Source organism: Meriones unguiculatus, chromosome 16 (assembly GCF_030254825.1).
Source record: "Meriones unguiculatus strain TT.TT164.6M chromosome 16, Bangor_MerUng_6.1, whole genome shotgun sequence".
NCBI classification, from domain to species: Eukaryota; Metazoa; Chordata; class Mammalia; order Rodentia; family Muridae; genus Meriones; species Meriones unguiculatus.
Genome location: NC_083363.1, coordinates 5934539 through 5953029, shown reverse-complemented (window position 1 = coordinate 5953029; position 18491 = coordinate 5934539). Strand labels below are relative to the sequence as shown.

At 39.7% G+C, this 18491-nt stretch overlaps 1 protein-coding gene across 2 annotated transcripts in view; it reads right to left on the bottom strand.

Annotated features, from left to right (window-relative positions):
• Positions 1-18491, bottom strand: part of Zfand3 (zinc finger AN1-type containing 3) — a 212435-nt gene that overhangs the window by 139350 nt on the left and 54594 nt on the right. For both annotated transcript variants that reach the window (XM_021633465.2, XM_060369204.1), the window contains exon 2: positions 11437-11477. In XM_021633465.2, coding sequence (XP_021489140.1) covers positions 11437-11477 — 41 coding nt within the window. The remainder of the gene's footprint in view (positions 1-11436; positions 11478-18491) is intronic.

The following is an 18491-nucleotide window of genomic DNA, read 5'->3' as shown; positions in this document are numbered from 1 at the left end:
CATCTATACAGACTAACCAGGACCAAACATTAAAGGTTACTTTCTGTTACTTGTGAAAGTGTTTCTAACTGTTTTCTACTGAAGATGGCTGTTCAGCAACGGCGTAACACTTCATGGGTGAATAATAAATTTTTAATGACTTTTTTAATCTGTAGAAAACAAAATTATATTCAAAATACAAATTAAACATTATTTTTTAGTCATTTTTCTTGTGTTATGTCTAATGTCAAGAGAATAATTTATATTAAAAATGCTTTACCTTCCCAAAATGACACCCTGTGCCATTAATACTAAATCCTCATTCTTGTCCTTACCCCATGGTAAATATCATTCTATTTTATGTGTCTAGATGAATGCACTAGGTCCAGATTCCCTGGGTAAGCCATACACTTGTCCCTCTAGGACAGGCATATTTCACATAATAATGCCCTCCAGGTTCATATATGTGGTAGCAAGGCACTGCAAAGCTTTTTATGCTGTTCAAAGCTACCTAAAGATGAATTCCTTGATAGTGCTATAAGGTTTAAAGTGCTGAAGAATTAAACGATATTACTTAAGAAAAGGAATGTGAACTTTTTATGCTCTCCTAACTATGATCAACATACAAAAACCAGCAGGAGAGGACATTTTAAAGGAACATGTATCTCAGGGAATGAAATACTTCATCTTAGGTTAAAGTATCTGTCTCTCATAAAACTTTTGTTATATCTGAGAAGATATTCTTCAAGGCACTGATAATGTAGAAAACTCTAAGCATCTTTTAATTGATGTATTTGATAAAATCCCACATAAAATGCAAACAAAACGTAGCGATTGGTTTTAATCTCAGCACCCCTGAAGCAGAAGCAGATGAATGAATGTCTGTCAATCTACTACCCTTGGTAGGTTCTTTTTCTGTCCCATAGAAATTTCTAACCTGACAGAACCTAAGATTTCTAGTATTATCTTAAGATCAGTAACATAATATACTCACACAAGGAAACTGATGCTGAAATACACAGACACACGCACAAACACACAAAGCCACAACCACCACAACAACAAAACAAGATGAAATAGTCATATTTGCAGCATCACCTCAGCTCACTTTCAACCTCTTTCACTCAGAAAACACCTGGGATGAGCACTGGCATTTTACACCTAAAGGCTCTAAAATTCCTTTCCCTTGTGCTAGGCACACAAGGTGTGCACTAAGTGGATGAGCTGAGCAGCAGGAACAACAAGCTTTCAGCTGCCTATGTAACTCAGGAGCAGCATGCTAAGAATTCCTGACATCGACTCATGGTAACAGCTTGCTGCATCAGATGCCATGAATCAAAGGCACATGACTGTCACTTCACATGAAGCTGGCAAATCAACTTCTATAGATGTCAAATATTTTTAAAATATATTTAAAAATATATAAAATGCCCTGATCTATTAAACAGATCGGCAATAGGCTGATTCAATGTTAATCAAAAGAGATCAGATCTAAGGCTTACTGTACATTCATTCACTCAAAACACTAGTGGGATAATTTATCAATAGTGGTGTTAACCTTCAAAAATGAATATGCACTACTTACTTAATAATATTCTGCTACCATGATTCTTCAAAACATCAGTAGGACCTGAAAGACTCTCAAAGGACACAGCTCGAAATACGATGTTTAACTAAGTCCAATTAAATAGCTGCAGCTCATTTTTCTAGATACTTTCTTTAATACAGGCCTATGTGCTGTTTAACAGGACTGTTCCAGAGTTGTATTCACCTTATTCTCTCTCTGTATGGGCTAACAGACACCAAAATATTGAACAAACTCATCATCAACTTTTTTCTCTTGACATTATTTCAAAGCAACTGATACAATCTGATTTTTTTTTCTTTAAAATAATTCCTGTGAAAAACAGAAAAACAGGTGCAACACTACCATTTCACTAGGCCAATGCTGATTTCTAGAGTGTATCTGATATATCTGCTATAAGTAATTCTACTGTTTTTAGAATGCATGAAAATACAATATCAAAATATGGTCTGTCTTCAGGATGAATTAGTAAATAATTAGCCTGTGGTGGTTTATCCAAAAAAATCTGAGCTTGTAAATATTTGATGAAATCTGAAACTAAACTTCCACTCTTGAGTCATTTGTGCCTAATATTTGCCATTATCAGCTAAAGATAAAAAAAAAATAGCATCCAACAAATTCTAGGACTTCAAATTAATGATAATTTCAGGTATCTCTGGAGACAGTATCTCTACTCCACTGAGAATCTCATATGCTAAGAAAATAAGATCTAAATGGCGACTAGTTTCACAGACCTTCACCCTTCCTAAAGAGCAACAGGCTAAACTCAAAAACTGCAGCAGTCATTCGTTAAATGCTTAGGAATTTAGAGAATTTTGCCAACCCACATCTCAAATGATCATGAGAAAAGGGCAGATTTGTAATGGCAAAGCTTTAAACTGATGAAGTCACATGAGGAAAGTTATAAACCACTCTATGGAGGTAAGTCCTTAGCCTCTTCTCCCACCCCACCCCCCACCAAAGTACTGATCTTTCCAACACAGCTTTGTGAGTCAAAGCTAAAACCATATCTTTTTATTCCCAAATGAGTGTCAGTTCCACTCAAGGTTGCCATGTTTTATTTAAAACATGTTCTTTCTCAGTAACCACTTTGTCCTAATTGGCAAGGCAGAGCCAGGTCTCTGCAGCACATAGCTCGTTACATTCAGTTTGGGTTACAAAAGCACACGATGAAACAAACTGCATTGAAATGTACAAATTAACAGCTCGGGAGTAAGGGACAGGGTAGTGGAATTAGACTGTAATTTGGAACAAACTCCACAGGGAAGCTAGGGAAGAAATCACTAGTGTCCTTATAAACCATACAAGGTTTCTAAAATGAGCAAATACACAGCCAGAGGACAGGCTTTTCCATAACTCAACCAAGCTGCTAAATATGGATATGAGGAAACCAGTTTCTTTAACACGATTATGCACATATGTATGAGAACAGGAATACCAACAAGGCAGTTTGACAATCAAAACCTACAGTTATACTGTCTAAATATGAAACTCATCTTTGTCTTTCCACTGACAACGCACCAACAAGCCCACAATTAAATCACATTTCCAAACATTTTTTAATCTTTTGAGGAGCTAAACACAAGAGACTAAATTAGAAATAAAGCTTTGTTATACAGTACAGAGAGGAAGGTTAATGAGCTAAAAGTTATATGAAAAGGAACAAGACGTTAAGAAATGAAAATCTCACTACCAAAATAGAAAATGCTTTAAACAAAAACTCCCCCAACCCTTCTTCCCAAATTAGCTAATCTGTGAAAACTTCTAGCATGATTCTCTGATTTTTCCCCTGGAGATCTAGAGACAAACTACAACTAACCTCAAAGAAAAGAGCATGGGAAGAGCAGGAACTACCTCCTAATACATGGACATGGCTACAGCCTGCTATTCATCCACTCTAAAATCACTTCACTGTAACTTTTACCACATGGTCTAATCTACCCTACCACCTTCAATGCCTTCAGCACACACTGGAGATGATGAGGACTGAAGTCCAAATATCTAACACCAACCTCTAGTCTTCATCATAAAATTTACTTAATTTGGGGATGTGACAAGCCAGATGAGTGTGTTTACCTCATCTGTAAAACAGAGATATAAAATGAGTAATATTCTGAAGTCATAAAGAGCTCAGAATATTACTTAGTCACCAAGGAAATTATTTCAGACTTTAAAACCCTCTGAAAAGCAGAAACAGAACTGTTCACACCCTTTATCATTTTCTCACAAATAATTAATTCTTGGTCACGTCCAAGTTCTCTTCTTTTTACGTTGTTTGGTCATGACCTGTTTTTCTTTTTCTCCAAATAGAAGTCCTCTATTTCTACCAAACCCATTATTTTTTTGGTTGGTTGCTTTTGTTTGCTTGTCTGTTTTGTTTTTTGATACATGATTTCTCTGTGTAGCCCTGAGTGTCCTGGGACTCCCTCTGTAGACAGGCTGGCCTCAAACTTACAGAGATCCCCCTGTCTCTGCCTCCCAAGAGCTGATATTAAAGGTATGTTTCACCACACCTGGCCTATAAGAGTAACTCAAGAAAGTTAACACACACAGTAGGAAGAGCTCTGACTGTAAACAGACAGATCTACTTTAGACTCTTAAGAATCAGCAAGCACCCTGAACTTCTTGATATAAAAATTTTTAGTAGTAAAAATCAAATTTTAGTTATAAATTAGTAGCTTAAAGATGTCTCCTTTTTTTTTCACTCACTATCCCTTCTGCAGATAAAAAAAAAATAGTAATTTCGGAAAGGTTAGAACCCTCAGTACCAAAAAATCCACAAAGTTAACCAGATCAACAATACTTTCACTCCCAATAGCTATGTGGAGCCAAAATCAGAAAAGCCCACAAATAAACAGAACCCCCTGGTGTTCAAGACCACCCTGGATCTGCCATCGTTGCTCATTCACACTCCTGTCAGGAGAGAAGCCCGTAAGCCTACGCCTGCTCACGCTGATGCCTCACGAGTGCCCGAGTACACAGAGCACAGTTACGTTAAGCTGCCCTTCACGTCTGTTACATACGAGACCACCCATCTCCAAACCAAGTACCCAGATCTGGGAGGTCTCTGAATCTCTTTGATAAAGAAGTGTAAATTAAAGCACACGATCCCTACACCTGTTTGTCTTTAAAGCAGTTACACATTCCTCAGACATGTGGTCAGAGGGATACAATGCTCCCACCTCCATCTCCAATAGATCTATGTGTCCACCTACAACCTGTGAATATGAATCCTTTTTTGAAAAAAAAAAAAAAAAGTGGTGGGAGCTGTAATTGTAATTAAGTTAAGGGTTCCTCAATAAAAATAATCCTGAATAAGGAACAGTTCTAACTCTAATGTCATTTACTGTTGACAGAAAACACACACATAGCAGACAGAAGGCCAATAATAGAATGACTACAAGCCAAGAAACATAACATAAGATGATCTGTTTCTGCAGTTCTGCTGGTACCATGAGTTAGGTTTCAGTCTCCGGAACTGAGAGAAGAAACAGTTGTTTAAAACCACCAAATAAGGGCCAACTGTTAGGGCAAGACTGTAAGAGTAATGCAGTTAAGATGGCACAGATTATAAAAACCAACAGTAATCGTTAAAATAGAAAGAACACTGTCCAGCTGTCCTGCCGCTGACAAATGCTTGTTAATGTAAAGCCCTTGCCTACCATGTGTGAGGTACTAGTACCAAAAGAAACATCTCAGCCAGGGGTGGTGGCGCACACCTTTAATCCCAGCACTCAGGAGGCAGGGACAGGCAGCTCTTTTTGCGTCTGAGGCCAGCCAGGGCATGGAGGGAGGGAGGGAGGGAGGGAGGGTGGGTGAGGGAGAGAGAGAGGGAAGGAGGGAGGGTGGGTGAGGGAGAGAGAGAGGGAAGGAGGGAGGGAAAGAGAGAAGGAGGGAGGGAGGGAAGGGGAGGGAGAGAGGGAGGAAGGGAGAAAGGAAGGAAGGGAGGGAGGGAGGGAGGGAGGAAGGAGGAAGGAAGCAAGCTAGCTCAATAAAGTTATTGCCATGCAAGCATAATGGATTTGAGCACTCAAATTTATTTTAAAAAATAAATATAAAAAGCCACTCATAGGGCGCCCAAACTTATAATCTCCGCACTGCGAAAACAAAGACAGGAGGATCCCTGAACTGGCAGTTCCAGGTCCCAATAAGAGAGCCTGTGTCAAAAACCAAGCTAGATGACCCCTGAGGAATGACACCCTAGACTGAACACTAGCACACATACACAGAAAGGAAAGAACGAAACTAATTTTTTTTAATTTTCATATCAATATGTTGTAAAATTTATTCATTATTATCAATTACCACTATTCTATTTCTGTAACTATTCTATAAGTTAAAATCTATAACTTTGTATCTATAGAAAATGTTCTTATACTGTTCACAATCTTTTTTTTTATATTCGAAACTAATTTTTTTAAAATGAAATTTCACTATTACTTTAAAATTTAAGAGATGTTTTAGTTGCATTTTAACTGGTCAGCTAACAATCAGTATAATTAATATTTATTTTTAATTGACTTATTCCATAAAGGTTTAAAAAAGAGAACTTTTTTCTATGAATAATCACGTCTCTTATTTACCCAGTTTTATGTGAATTATGAAAGAGCATACATCTTAAATTAGTCTTAAATGGAAAATGTCTAAATTGCCATCATTTAGATGTGAAATTTTTCTTACATATGAATGTGTTTAAACACTTTATCTTTCACGGATCTGTTTTGTGACAACGTAGAACCTTTAAGATGCTGGGTCTAGATTAGCAGCTCCCAACCTGTGGGTTGTGAGCCCTTTGAAGCTCAATGACCTTCTCACAGTGGTAAACTAGGACCACCAGAAAACACGTATTTACATTACTACTCAAAACAGTAGCAAAATTAGTTATGAAGTAGCAATGAAGATAATTTTATGGTTGGGGATTCACCACAACATGAGGAACTGTATTAAAGATCTCAGCGTTAGGAAGGTTAGGAACCGCTGGACTAGCTGTAGCAATGGATTACTGGGAGACAGACATCAAGATACAAGCAAATAGCTTTATATTCCTATCACCACAGAGACAGCAGGTACCACGCCATGCCTTTCCCACTATCACAACTTTACCCTCTCACACTGTAAGCCAAAGTATATGTCCATAAATAAATAAAGCCCTTCTTTAAGTTGTCTCTGTCACATATTCTGTCACTTCACTTTAAAAAAAAAACACCTAAGTAACAGCTACACATACTGTTTAAAAGAAACTGCCTACTCTGATTTTCAGTGAAGCACTTTCCTCTTGGCCTAGAAATAGTACGTGATAAATTTAATTTCACCATTTTGAGTGTATGAGTGGTGTCTTGCATATGTGTATGTCTACTTGCCACTTGTGTGCATGGTGCCCACAGAGGCCAGGAGGAGTCTGATACCCTAGAACTACTAGAGTTAGCTGCCACGTAGGTGCTAGGAATCAAACCTGGGTCTACGGGAAGAGCCACCATCTCTCCAGTATCCTGCCTTTTTAAAAAATTACTCAAAATTATATACGTACAGAAGAAGCATAAACGCCAAAATAGCAAGTGGTATTTGATGTACTAAGTGAAGATTGTATTTGTCTTCCAATATGTATCTATCCTAAGAACTATTCAAATACTTTTCTTTCCCCTGAGGTCAATCTGCAGGCACTTTGGCACAGGGAACGGAGTCATCTATAGACTGCAGACGCTTTCCTAAGCACTGCACTCTCTGTCCCTGCTACAGCAAGAGTGCTGAGGGGTTGGCGGGTGGTAGCAATGACAGCACATTATTGCACAGATTATATTGGTCAAGCCTTTAAGAACTTCTACTGTCCCTGCTGGCCATCCTGTCTTAGAAGATCAGCACAGTCATTAAGCTTCATGCCAGTCTTGGCTATAGAGTGAGTTCAAGGTCAACTTGAGTTCCTCACCAAAAGCCTGTCAGAAGAGAAAACGGAAGAAAGTAGGCGAGAGAAGAGAGAAGAGAGAATCGAGGAGGGCAGAACAGAAGGGAAGAAGAAATCTAAAGTGAAGTGGACACTTTGAAACATGCACCATTTAGAACAATGTTTCATTAGTTAGCCCTGCACTAGGCTTCAGCTTTTCTTACCTACAAGTCACCATCACAACAGACTTCAAACATCTGTTCTCATTTTATATAAATATAACAAACTTGCTTTTTTTAAATGTGTATGAGTGTTTTGCCTATATATATGCGTGAGCACACTTGCATGTCTTGTTTCATGGAGAGCAGAAGAAGACATCAAATCCCTTAGAACTACAGTTACAGAGTTTTGAGCCACCAGATAGGTGCTGGAAATCAAATGCAGGTCCTCTCGAAGAACCATTGGTGCTCTTAAAAACTAAGCAATCTCTCCAACACCACAAACTTGCTTTTCTTAAAAAAAAAAAAAAAAAAAAAAAAAAAAAAAAGTTTTGATAGCTTTAAAACTAGGTTACCAGTATCTAAGAGCCATTCTTTAAGTGATTTCCATCAAAATGTATAGCTCATCTTTGTGCTCTGTTCTGTTTTGTTTTGAGACAAGGCTTTTCTATGTAGTTTTGGTTGTCCTGAAACTTGCTATGTACACCAGACTGGTTAATTCACAGATATCTACCTGCCTTTGCCTTCTGATTAAAGACATTCACTAGTATGCCTGGCTTTTAATGTGCATTTAAAACTAAAGTAGCTATAGCCAAAGCAATCTTCATGTTGTCTTATACACATCTCATGCCAATAATACATTTCCCAAACAATAAGCAAACGTATTTTTAAAGTTCAGTGATATTTTTTTCTTTTTAAAGAATGCATCTTCTGGGCTAAAGAGATGGCTCAGCAGTTAAGAGCACTGTCTGCTCTTCCGGTCCCAGCAACCACACTTTGGTTCACACCATCTATACTGGGATTGATACCTTCTTATAGCATGCATGTATACATGCAGATAGAACACTAAATGAATACATCTTAAAAAAAGAAAGAACAAAAGAATGAAGGAAGAAAGGAAGGAAGGAAAACTGCTGCGTGCACAGGCAGAATCCAATGGGCTTGCTGTGAGACAACAGAAGTAGTTAATGGAAAAAGGAGGAAGGAAGGAAGGAAGGAAGGGAGGGAGGGAGGGAGGGAGGGAGGGAGGGAGGGAGGGAGGGAGGGCAGGCAGGCGAGCTTTACAAACTCTGTAGACAGTCAAGGCTGAACTTTTACTTCTGATTCTCTTGCCTTCATATCCCAATGATACTAAGCACCACCATGTTTAGTTTATTTGGTTGACTGGGGGTTGACCCAGGGCTACATGCATACTAAACAGGCTCAATCAGCTGAGCTATACCCAGCCCTCCCCTAACACTTTTTAGAGGAAACCTATATATAAATGTATGTATGTATGTATGTATGTATGTATACAGGTGTGTATATATGTATATATGTGTGTGTGTATATGTGTGTGTGTGTGTGTGTGTGTGTGATATTGGATACAGAGCAGGACCAACAAATAACTGTAACTAAAGGAAAACCAAAACAAATCTAAAGAAACATTAAGACTACAATTGACTCTACTGATAATTTTTTATTTATAAAATTATTTTTATTAATTACAGTTTATTCACTTTGTATCCCCCCTGTACCTCCCTCCCTCCTACCCTCCCAAACCCACCCTCCCTCTTCTCTACCCATGTCCCTCTCCCAGTCCACTGATAAGGGAGGTCCTCCTCCCCTCCCCTCTGATCCTAGTCTATCAGGTCTCATCAGGAGTGGCTGCACTGTCTTCCTCTGTAGCCTGGTAAGGCTGCTCCCCCCTCAGGGGGAGGTGATCAAAGAGCAGGTCAATCAGTTCATATCACAGACAGTCCCTGCCCCCACTACTATGGAGGCCGCTTAGATACTGAATTGCTATAGGCTACCTCTGTGCAGGGGTTCCAGGACATATCTATGAGTCGTCCTTGGCTGGAGTCTGATAATTTTCTTAAGCATTATATTCATCCAGCGGCATGAGACAATTGTTAAGTATTTTATGTGCTTCACCTTATTCAAAGGGAAGATCACTGCAAACTATAATGGAGAGCCCTCTGCAGACAAGAGCTACAATCTACTGCGAACTGTGACTGCTATAATCATCTTTCCTACTAAAGTTCTCGTTAGTGAGGAAACAGTTCTTTAAATCTGTAATTACAGCTATCAACAGAATACAGTCCTGCACAGAACCTGGCATATAGTGTATTTAAAATTGGACAAAGCTCAATTTACCAATGATGCTTAAAAAAAAAAAAAAGACAAAACAAAACAAGAATTGGTAACTTTAAATTGCTAACTTTGAACAGATACAAACTGACAGTTTTCCTACTCCTACACAGGCGCATTCTCTATTTCCACATATCCTCTAGCTTAGGTACAAATGTCAAGGTTTAAAGCTTGCAGTATGATTGTTTCTTTGCCCAAATAGCATAAAGAACCCAACATAAAAATTAACAAGAAAAATATCCCTTTGATGGGACTCCTTTGAGCCCCCTTCTTGACTGGGCTTCCTCTCTGCCTATATAACTATAACAGGCATACCCCAATATAAAAAGATTTAAAGACTAACAGCCTTCTATGTAAAAAGTTTGTATGTTGTTGTTATTTGGTTTTTGTTAACATGTTTTTTGCTGTTGTTGCTATTTTTGGTTTTGGTTTTCTTTTGTTTTTTCAAGACAGGGTTTCCCTTGACTGTACTGTAACTCATGCTGTTGACCAGACTGGCCTGAACTCACAGAGATCCACCCGCTTCTGCTTCCCTGAGTGCTGGGATTAATGGCATGTACCACCACTGCCTAGCAGAAACCATATTTTTAAATTTTAATTATCAAGTCTATCTCCCAGACTCTGGAGGAAGGCACAGCCCTAACTTTATTCATCACCAGCTCACCCACAGAGTTGACATATAAGCATATTTTTACTTTTGTTAGTTTTTTAACTCTGTAGTCCACTTCATTTCTGTGTCTCTGCAAAATCCCCACTTTGTCACCAGTCCCCACATTCTTGAACTCTCCCTTTAAAGGTCTTGCCACTACTGTGCAACCTGTACTTGAGTTCGGTTTATGTTATACCATGTTGTCTACTCCAACAGAGTATCACTAAAATCAGGCCACAACACTCTACCTTAGTGTCCAGCTTTGCTTATCTTTGACAAATTAAGTTAGAAAGGGAAACTAAACATATTTCATCAGTAAAGTAAAGTGAGTTATAGAAGCTCACTGGCTATTACCTTCTTTTTAAGAAATTAAATTAGTGATTTTAAATTCAGGAAGGAGTCCTAATTCAAGGAGCCGATCAGTACACAGGGACAATGAATGGTAAAGGCCCTGAGCAGGCACCAAGTCTCAATCCTATGTTTACAAATGATGGATCTAAAGTCCAAAAAGATGAAGTAACTTACCCAAGATGATTCAAGAAGGAATCTGATTAGGAGGGGCTAACTCAGCATGACTCGCTTCCTGACTCCAACATGAAAATATTCTTCCTGTGGTATTCTCATTGGTAGAGGAACATTTACTATTAATCATTTAAATCAAGATCAGAGTTTAATGAACATGACCCTACTAAACCAGACACATTTTTAAAATTCCTCTGTAACCAAGAGCTGAGCAAATTGTATTTGATACAAGTACATATGAAATTTCATTTTACTCAGAGACAAGTTCAACAATCTTAAACAAATACATGAAGCACCCAGTGAAGAGGATCTGCTTTCACGCACAAAGAAAACAAAGCCCCATGCAAAATCCAAAGAAGGGCCAAATAATTTAGATAATCTTAAAATAACCAAAAAGAAAAAAATAAATAAAAATAAATCGTTGGAGGAAAAAAAAAAAGAAACAGAAAACACCCAAACCCTTTTCTGCACTTACCAGCAAAGCATTTGGAACAGAGATTCATAGTCTTGCTGGACCTGGGGCAAAAAAAAAAAAGAAAAGAAAAGAAAAGAAAGAAAGAAAGAAAAGAAAGAAAGAAGAGCTAAAAATTCTGTATCACTCTAATCAAAACAAAAAAAAATTAAATGCAGGCAAAGAATTTGCTGCCAGACAACTTATCTGATAAGCTAATAACAAATCTGGCCAGCTATCTATCCCATCCCCAACAAAACAAAAGCAAATAAAACTAAAGTAAAATGCATGGGTTCTTATTTTTTACCTTTGCATGAGCCAATGCTTTTTTTTTTTTTTTTTTTTTTTAATTTGCTGCAATTAGCAGCTAGGGTAGCAGTAAGTTTAGGAGTCAATTTATGTCACAGGACTCAGCACAGTCCCTCTGTGAGGAGTAGAAATGCCTGCAAAGTGGTTTTATGCTTTCACCCATAACCACAGGGATCTGCTTTCCCCATCACTACAACTTTTATCTCCTCTTTTATCTTCTCATTCTAGTTGTATTTCAGATCATGGTCATAGTATGACCTTGTTGTTTAAAATTCTTCCTTCAGCTGCTCCCAATCAAATTATTTCTTCATGTTCTTTCATCTGTTAATAATAGCTATAACTCACTGAATAGTAACTTGGATGGACAATTTAACACACATTATCTTACTAATCATTCCAGACTCCCTAAGATGGATATTACCATATTGCTTGCTTCACTTTTTAAAAAAATTCACATTCATGTCTGTAAAACCAGGAAACAGTCTACAACTGGCTACAAATACTGAATATTAAGGAAAGGTCTTCTTAAACTGAGGTCTTACATAGCCTAGCATCCGCGCTCACCCCATCTGACCTTGGAACAGCTTTCCCAATATACACACCGAGATAACTGTAGATGACTACATCTCTGACCTGTCTGCGCAAACTAAGGCCATCCTGTCCTTGTTTTCACAACACAGCACCTGGCAGCACACAGCCAGGCAGGGACTACAAAGACCAACTCCTCTGACAGATACAACTCCCTGCAGCTCACCTGACCCACCTCGTTCCACACAAACTCCTTCTTAAGAGCTCCTTCCAAAAACCTTGAGAATACTCTACATTACAGAGTTGGCTTCGTTCCTAGGCAACTTTTTCCCCCCAAATCTAAGCCTTTGGCCAGAGCTACCCCGACAAATAGAATAAACCAATATTCTTCAGTCCTTTTTCCTGTTTTACAAATTAAGCCTCAGATCTGGGTGTGGTGATGCATACTACTTGGGAAGGAGGAGGTTGAGGCAGGAACATCACAAGTTTGATGACAGTCTGGGCTATATAGCAAGACTTTGTCTCACAATGTCAACAACCACTACTTAAAAAGCAGGAAAAAGGGGGAGCCTCCCACAGGAAGCATTTCTTAGTATCTATGCCAAAGATTACACAACCGGAAACAAATGATCCTCATCTAACTCCACAGTCTTTTCACCCTGAGGACCAAGGGCTTCTTTCCACAAAAGCTGAAGGAGACACAACAACACCAGCCCAGCAAGCACATCAGCAATCCCACTGAATGGTGCCACAGCTACAGACCTGGTCTATGGAGGCCAGGTCTGCGCTCTTATAAAGCACAACAAACTCTGGCCTCCACCTACACAAGACGAAACTATCACTCGTTCGTTCCTGTTAACTGAGACTAAGGCCTTCTACTGTTAACCTTAACTTCTCACAAAAAAAGCAGGTCCCTACCTGGTGTTCGTTATCCCTTCTTCAGGCAGAATCCACTGGGCCAGCTGCCCAAGGTCTACGGGGACCCGTGGAAAGCCTGCAGAGCACTGGCAGCAACACAGCTCCGTGGACACCAGTTTTAAAATCTTGTTGCACAAAACTGATAAGGAAAAAACTGGAGGGAGGGGCTGCCCTCAGTTTCCTTGATCCCTCTTCAGATAGTATATTCGAAGTGGCAAATCAGAGCTCTCACTATGCCCCAGGGTTGGCTGACCCCTCTTAGCCATCTTTATAAATAGCAACACTTCTCACTTGCTCAAATCAAAACCTCAGGTGGTAGCGTTAACTCCCCTTTCCTGCTGTTTTCTGGACGGTGCTCAGCAAGACCCACCAGCTCCACCTGCAACTGTACTTGCTTTAAACCTCTGTCCCCAACACCCCCCGGCCACCTCTAACTCTTGCCACTGTAAATGACTTTTCATTGTCTTCTGCCTCCTTACAGTGATTTTCCACCAGCAGCTGGGGCAATCTTCCCTCATCCCCACCCCCACCTTTTTGTTTTTGTGTAACCTTGGCTGTCCTGGACTCGATTTGTAAACCAGGCTGGCCTCAAACTCAAAGATCCTCCCGCCTCTGCCTCTCCAAGAACTGTGATTACAGGTGAGCACCACTGCACCCAGTTTTGGTTTGGTTTGGTTGTTGTTTTTCTCTTTTTTTGGAGACAGGGTAGCACAATGTCCAGGCTGACCCAAACCTGCTATGTAACTGCGGGTGACCTTAAAGTCCTGATCACCCTACTTCTAACTTCCCAACTCCCTTGATTACAGGCTTCATGTTCCCTCCCTGGCTGGCTGATATCTTTTAGCACTAGGAAATGCCATAAAGGCAACAATCCTCTTGGTCACTTTCACTTTTTTTTCATGTGAATATATATGAGAACACCCATGTGTCATGGCATGAGTGTGGAGGTCAGAGAACAATTTACAGAAGCAAAGTTCCCTCCTTCCACCAAGTAAATTCTGGGTAAGTCAGGATTGGCAGCAAGTACCTTTTTATCCGTTAAGCCATCTTCCTGGCTCTCACTAGACATTTAACAGGCACTCAAAAGTTATAAGTAATATTAAGAGATGAACCATGAAAAACCTAAGTAGAATTTTTAAATGTATGTATTTTGTAGCCCGGCATGGTAGCACACACCTTTAATTCCAGAGCTCAGGGAGGCAGAGGCAGGCAGATGCTGTGATTTCAAGGCCAGCCTATTCTACAAGCAAGACAGCCCAGGCTACACAACAACCCTTGTCTCCAAAAACCCAAGTGCTGGGATTAAAGGCATGCACCACCATGGCTGGCTCGTTGCTACTGTTTTGATAAAATTATGTTTGATGTTCGTCACTGGTTTTACAACTACATAGTTCCTTGTTCAAATCTGGGGAGGGGCAAACATGTAAGAAAAACTAAAGAAAGCGTATAATTCTACCTCAAATGTCATTTTACTAACATGACAACATGCTTGGTTCTTGTTTTTATGGGTAGACAGGTGTCACTCAGAATTTACCTCATTTAACAGTAAGTCATGTGGTATGCTCACACCACAGGGCTATCCTTTCAAATGCAAGTATTTCATAAAGAAATCTATCAAAATGTGTTATTATTTTACATGTGTACATGGGAGAAGGGGGTTCGCGCATGTGCACGTGTGTGTTTACATGTGCATGCAGGTGCACTGTGTGTTCATACGCCAGAGGCTGATGGTGTCTATCTTCCTCAATCATTTTCCCTTTATCTTCCTGAGGTAGGTCTCTCACTGAACCTGGTGCTGATGATTAAGTTGGTTTAGCTAGTCCTGCCCTGGGGATTTCCTTATCTCAGGCTCCTAAGAGCTACAATTTTAGGCAAACTGCCCAGCTTTTATATGGTTTCTGGGAACCGAAACTGCAGTCTGCAAGCTTGCGTGGCCAGCACTTTATCCACTAAGCCATCTCCCCAACCCAAAGTGACCGGTTTAAGAGAACTTTTCCAGTGCTTATGCTGTGGAAGCACGAGGACCTGAGTTCCATCCATAGCATCCATATAAAAACAGGGGTGATAGTGCACATCTGTAACTCCAGCACTGAGGCTGGAGGGGAAAGAGATTCCAGGGCTCTAACTAAATCAATAAACTCCAAGTTCACAGAGACCCTGTCTCAAAAGGTAAGATAGAAGGGATGAAGAATTGTTGCTCTCACAGAGGACGTGAGTTCAGTTCCCAGCACCCAGTTCCAATACCCTCTCTGACCACAGGCACCAAAGATATACAAGGTATAAAACATACAAGGAGGCAAAACACTCATGTTTTAAAATCTTTTAAAAAGGTGGAGAACGGTAGTGAAAGACGTCCCTGAGCCTCTACACACTCATACACAGAGACAGAACCCAAACAGAAACAACCCAGCAGCTCTGGTCTAGTGGATTGAAGGGGTAGATACAGAAATGTACACTCAACCAAGCTGACCAGGTGCACTGGAGCCAAAGAACACTGTTTCTAGAGACGATTCTGTAGCATTTGGTGGTCATTTAACAGTGAAGAAAACTTTTATTGGTGGTATTAAAAGACAGAGAAAGAAATTTAAAGATTACTGTCTCCCGCACCCAAAATGCACATACATGCCAATGTCAAGCCTTCCAAAAAGTTAGTATAAATATAGCAATAAGTAATCCCATCTCCCATGCATTTTCCTCAGCAGCTGTTCTTCCTCAGGTTCATCAGTAAAGGTCAAACCTGCGACACTAGAAAAACTGAAGAGAAAAACATACCAAGCTCTTCCAGTACTCTGGTACTAACTCTTACAGACTAGAAATGGGTCTAAAACCAGAAATTTCTTGATTCTACAAAGAGCCTTATTTCTGGTTTTGTTTTTGTTTGGTTTTGGTCCTTGAGACAAAATTTACTCTGTAGTCCAAGCTGGCTTCAAATCTGTGGCACTCCTCCTGCCTCAGCCTCAGAAGTGTTGCCATGAACCAACAGGGCTAATGGGATTTCTTTGCTATGGGTCAGGCTCTACTCTTCAATGCTGACTAATCACAGCTCCTAATTCAATCTCCCTTAACAACCAGAAGATGAATAAGAGGCCAAGAGCAAGAGGACAGAAAGGAGAAGGAACAAGAGAAGGTGCAGTGGAATGGGTCCACTCTAAAAATAACTTCAATTACCTCAGATGTGACAGTAGGTAGATAACTAAAGACTAACTACAATCTGCCCGCCACCTGAACACACGCTTACTGATAAGCTAAATTTCTACAACAGCAATGGGTGAAAAGCTCTACTAAGTTACCTCTAGCTCACTCCAGACAAACAAACAAAAAAAAAAAAACGAGAGAGAGAGAGAGAGGGAGAGAGAAAGAGTGAGGGAGAGAGAAAGAAAGGAGAGGAAAAGAAAGAGAAAGAGAGAGAAAGAAAAGAAAAAAGAAAAGAGAAGAAAAGAGAGAGAAAGAAAAGCATTTCAAAGACATGGCAGCTTAGCCAAGGTGACAGAGGAAGGCCTTCCACAGTTGGCCAGCCACCAGAACTGTTGCTCATTACTCTAAACCATTCAGACGACAGCTGCAAAGTTTCCTTTTAAACAAATATTGCATAGGATATGACAAATTTGCTAAAGATGGGGATTAGTTCTAAAATTCAGCAACACCAATCCTGCTCATTTTAAAAACATTCGAATGAAGCATAGCAAGGTAACTAAGGAATGAATCATTAAAACTATACAAGGATTTTACACAGCAAAGCAAATGATCAAGAATAACAAAACAACCAATAAAATGGGTAAAAACATTTTCAAACCACCCATCTACTATGAAGCTAATATTCAAAACATTTGAAGAGCATGAACAGCAAAAGAAACCTGATAGAAAACTAGAGAATGGACTAGAGCCGGCATTTCTCAAAATGTCCAGCAAGCAGCCAGGCATGGAGGTGCACACCTCTAATTCCAGCACTTGGAAAACGGAGGCAGGAGGATCTCTGTAAGAGGCCATCCAGGTCAACATAGTAAGGCCCCGACTCAATACATAAATAATAAAAATTTTAAAAGGGCCATTAAGTATGAATTTAATACAAATCCATTTCCTCACATCTTGTAGGTGGGTACTGTTAAAAAGACAAGTGATGACAATAGAAAATAATGGAGCCCTGGACACCGTTGGTGGGGAAGTGAATTAATACAGTCAATTTGGGAAACAGCAGTACATGTGCGAAGGAATGGCACTGCTCATCATCTTGCTGTGGCCACTTCAAGATGTATTATCAAAGCATCAAGTCATAAATTTCTCAAATTAAGCCATATCTAATAATTTTAAATTTTTATTTTTAAAATCAAGAAAAAATATCTTCAGATTGCTTCCCAAACTATCTTTAAACTCCTGTTATAGGGACCAAAACTGAACCTAATACGTAAGCACTTATGTGCCTGTCAACAGCATGATCAAATGAGTTAGCCATTTCACGCTGGCAAGTGTCCAGAGCTCCCACAGTGCCGGACTCTCATTACTCTGACCTGCTCTTTTAAAGGGGGAAGTGGGCTGAAGGCCCTCAAAGCTGAGCTATTGCTGGAGGTTTACTTGCAAGTAAAAGGTAGACAGTTAGGGTTTCAGCAGATGAGGCTTGATCGGAGCAACCATGTTCCTTCTATACTAAACACCCAAGGGATGAGGGCTATGGACATGTCCTGTGTAAAAGTAAGTATCTGTCTACCAATCAGGTGGCAGACATGTCGAGGCATGATCTGAGGCTTTACTCAAGGACACAAAGATCACATACATTCACATTTATGATAAGGCAGCAAAGTCATATTTAGGATTCCACATTTTAACATTTTTTGATTACCTAATCAGTCTCATCATGAATTTGAATGAAAGACTACTGCTATGCCTTTCCCATGCTAAGGCACGACAATCCATCATAAACCACAAGAGCAGAGCAAATAACTCCATATTAATTAGACATTATTGACCTAACACATTCTCACTTCAAAGGCTTAGATACAACAATCCAAGATTGCACCCAGAGTTAAACAGCACTTTGCTGTGCAGTTTCAGAGATGCAGAGGAAAAAAAACAGGCAACTTTGTCAGAGCTTTAAAACAAACTAGAAACCCAAAAGGGGAAACCAATATGGGTCATCAGGTAAACCGGTAATTGATAGATTATTTACTATCAAGAAAGTTAACTTTCTAAGTGGGTTCTACGGATTTCTCTCCCATTTTGCTGAGTGTCAACCTGCAATCAAATGCCATTTTAAAATCAAAAGCAGGTGGCTTGAGAGATGGCTCGGTGGTTAAGAGCACTGGTTCTGAGTTCAATTCTCAGCACCCACA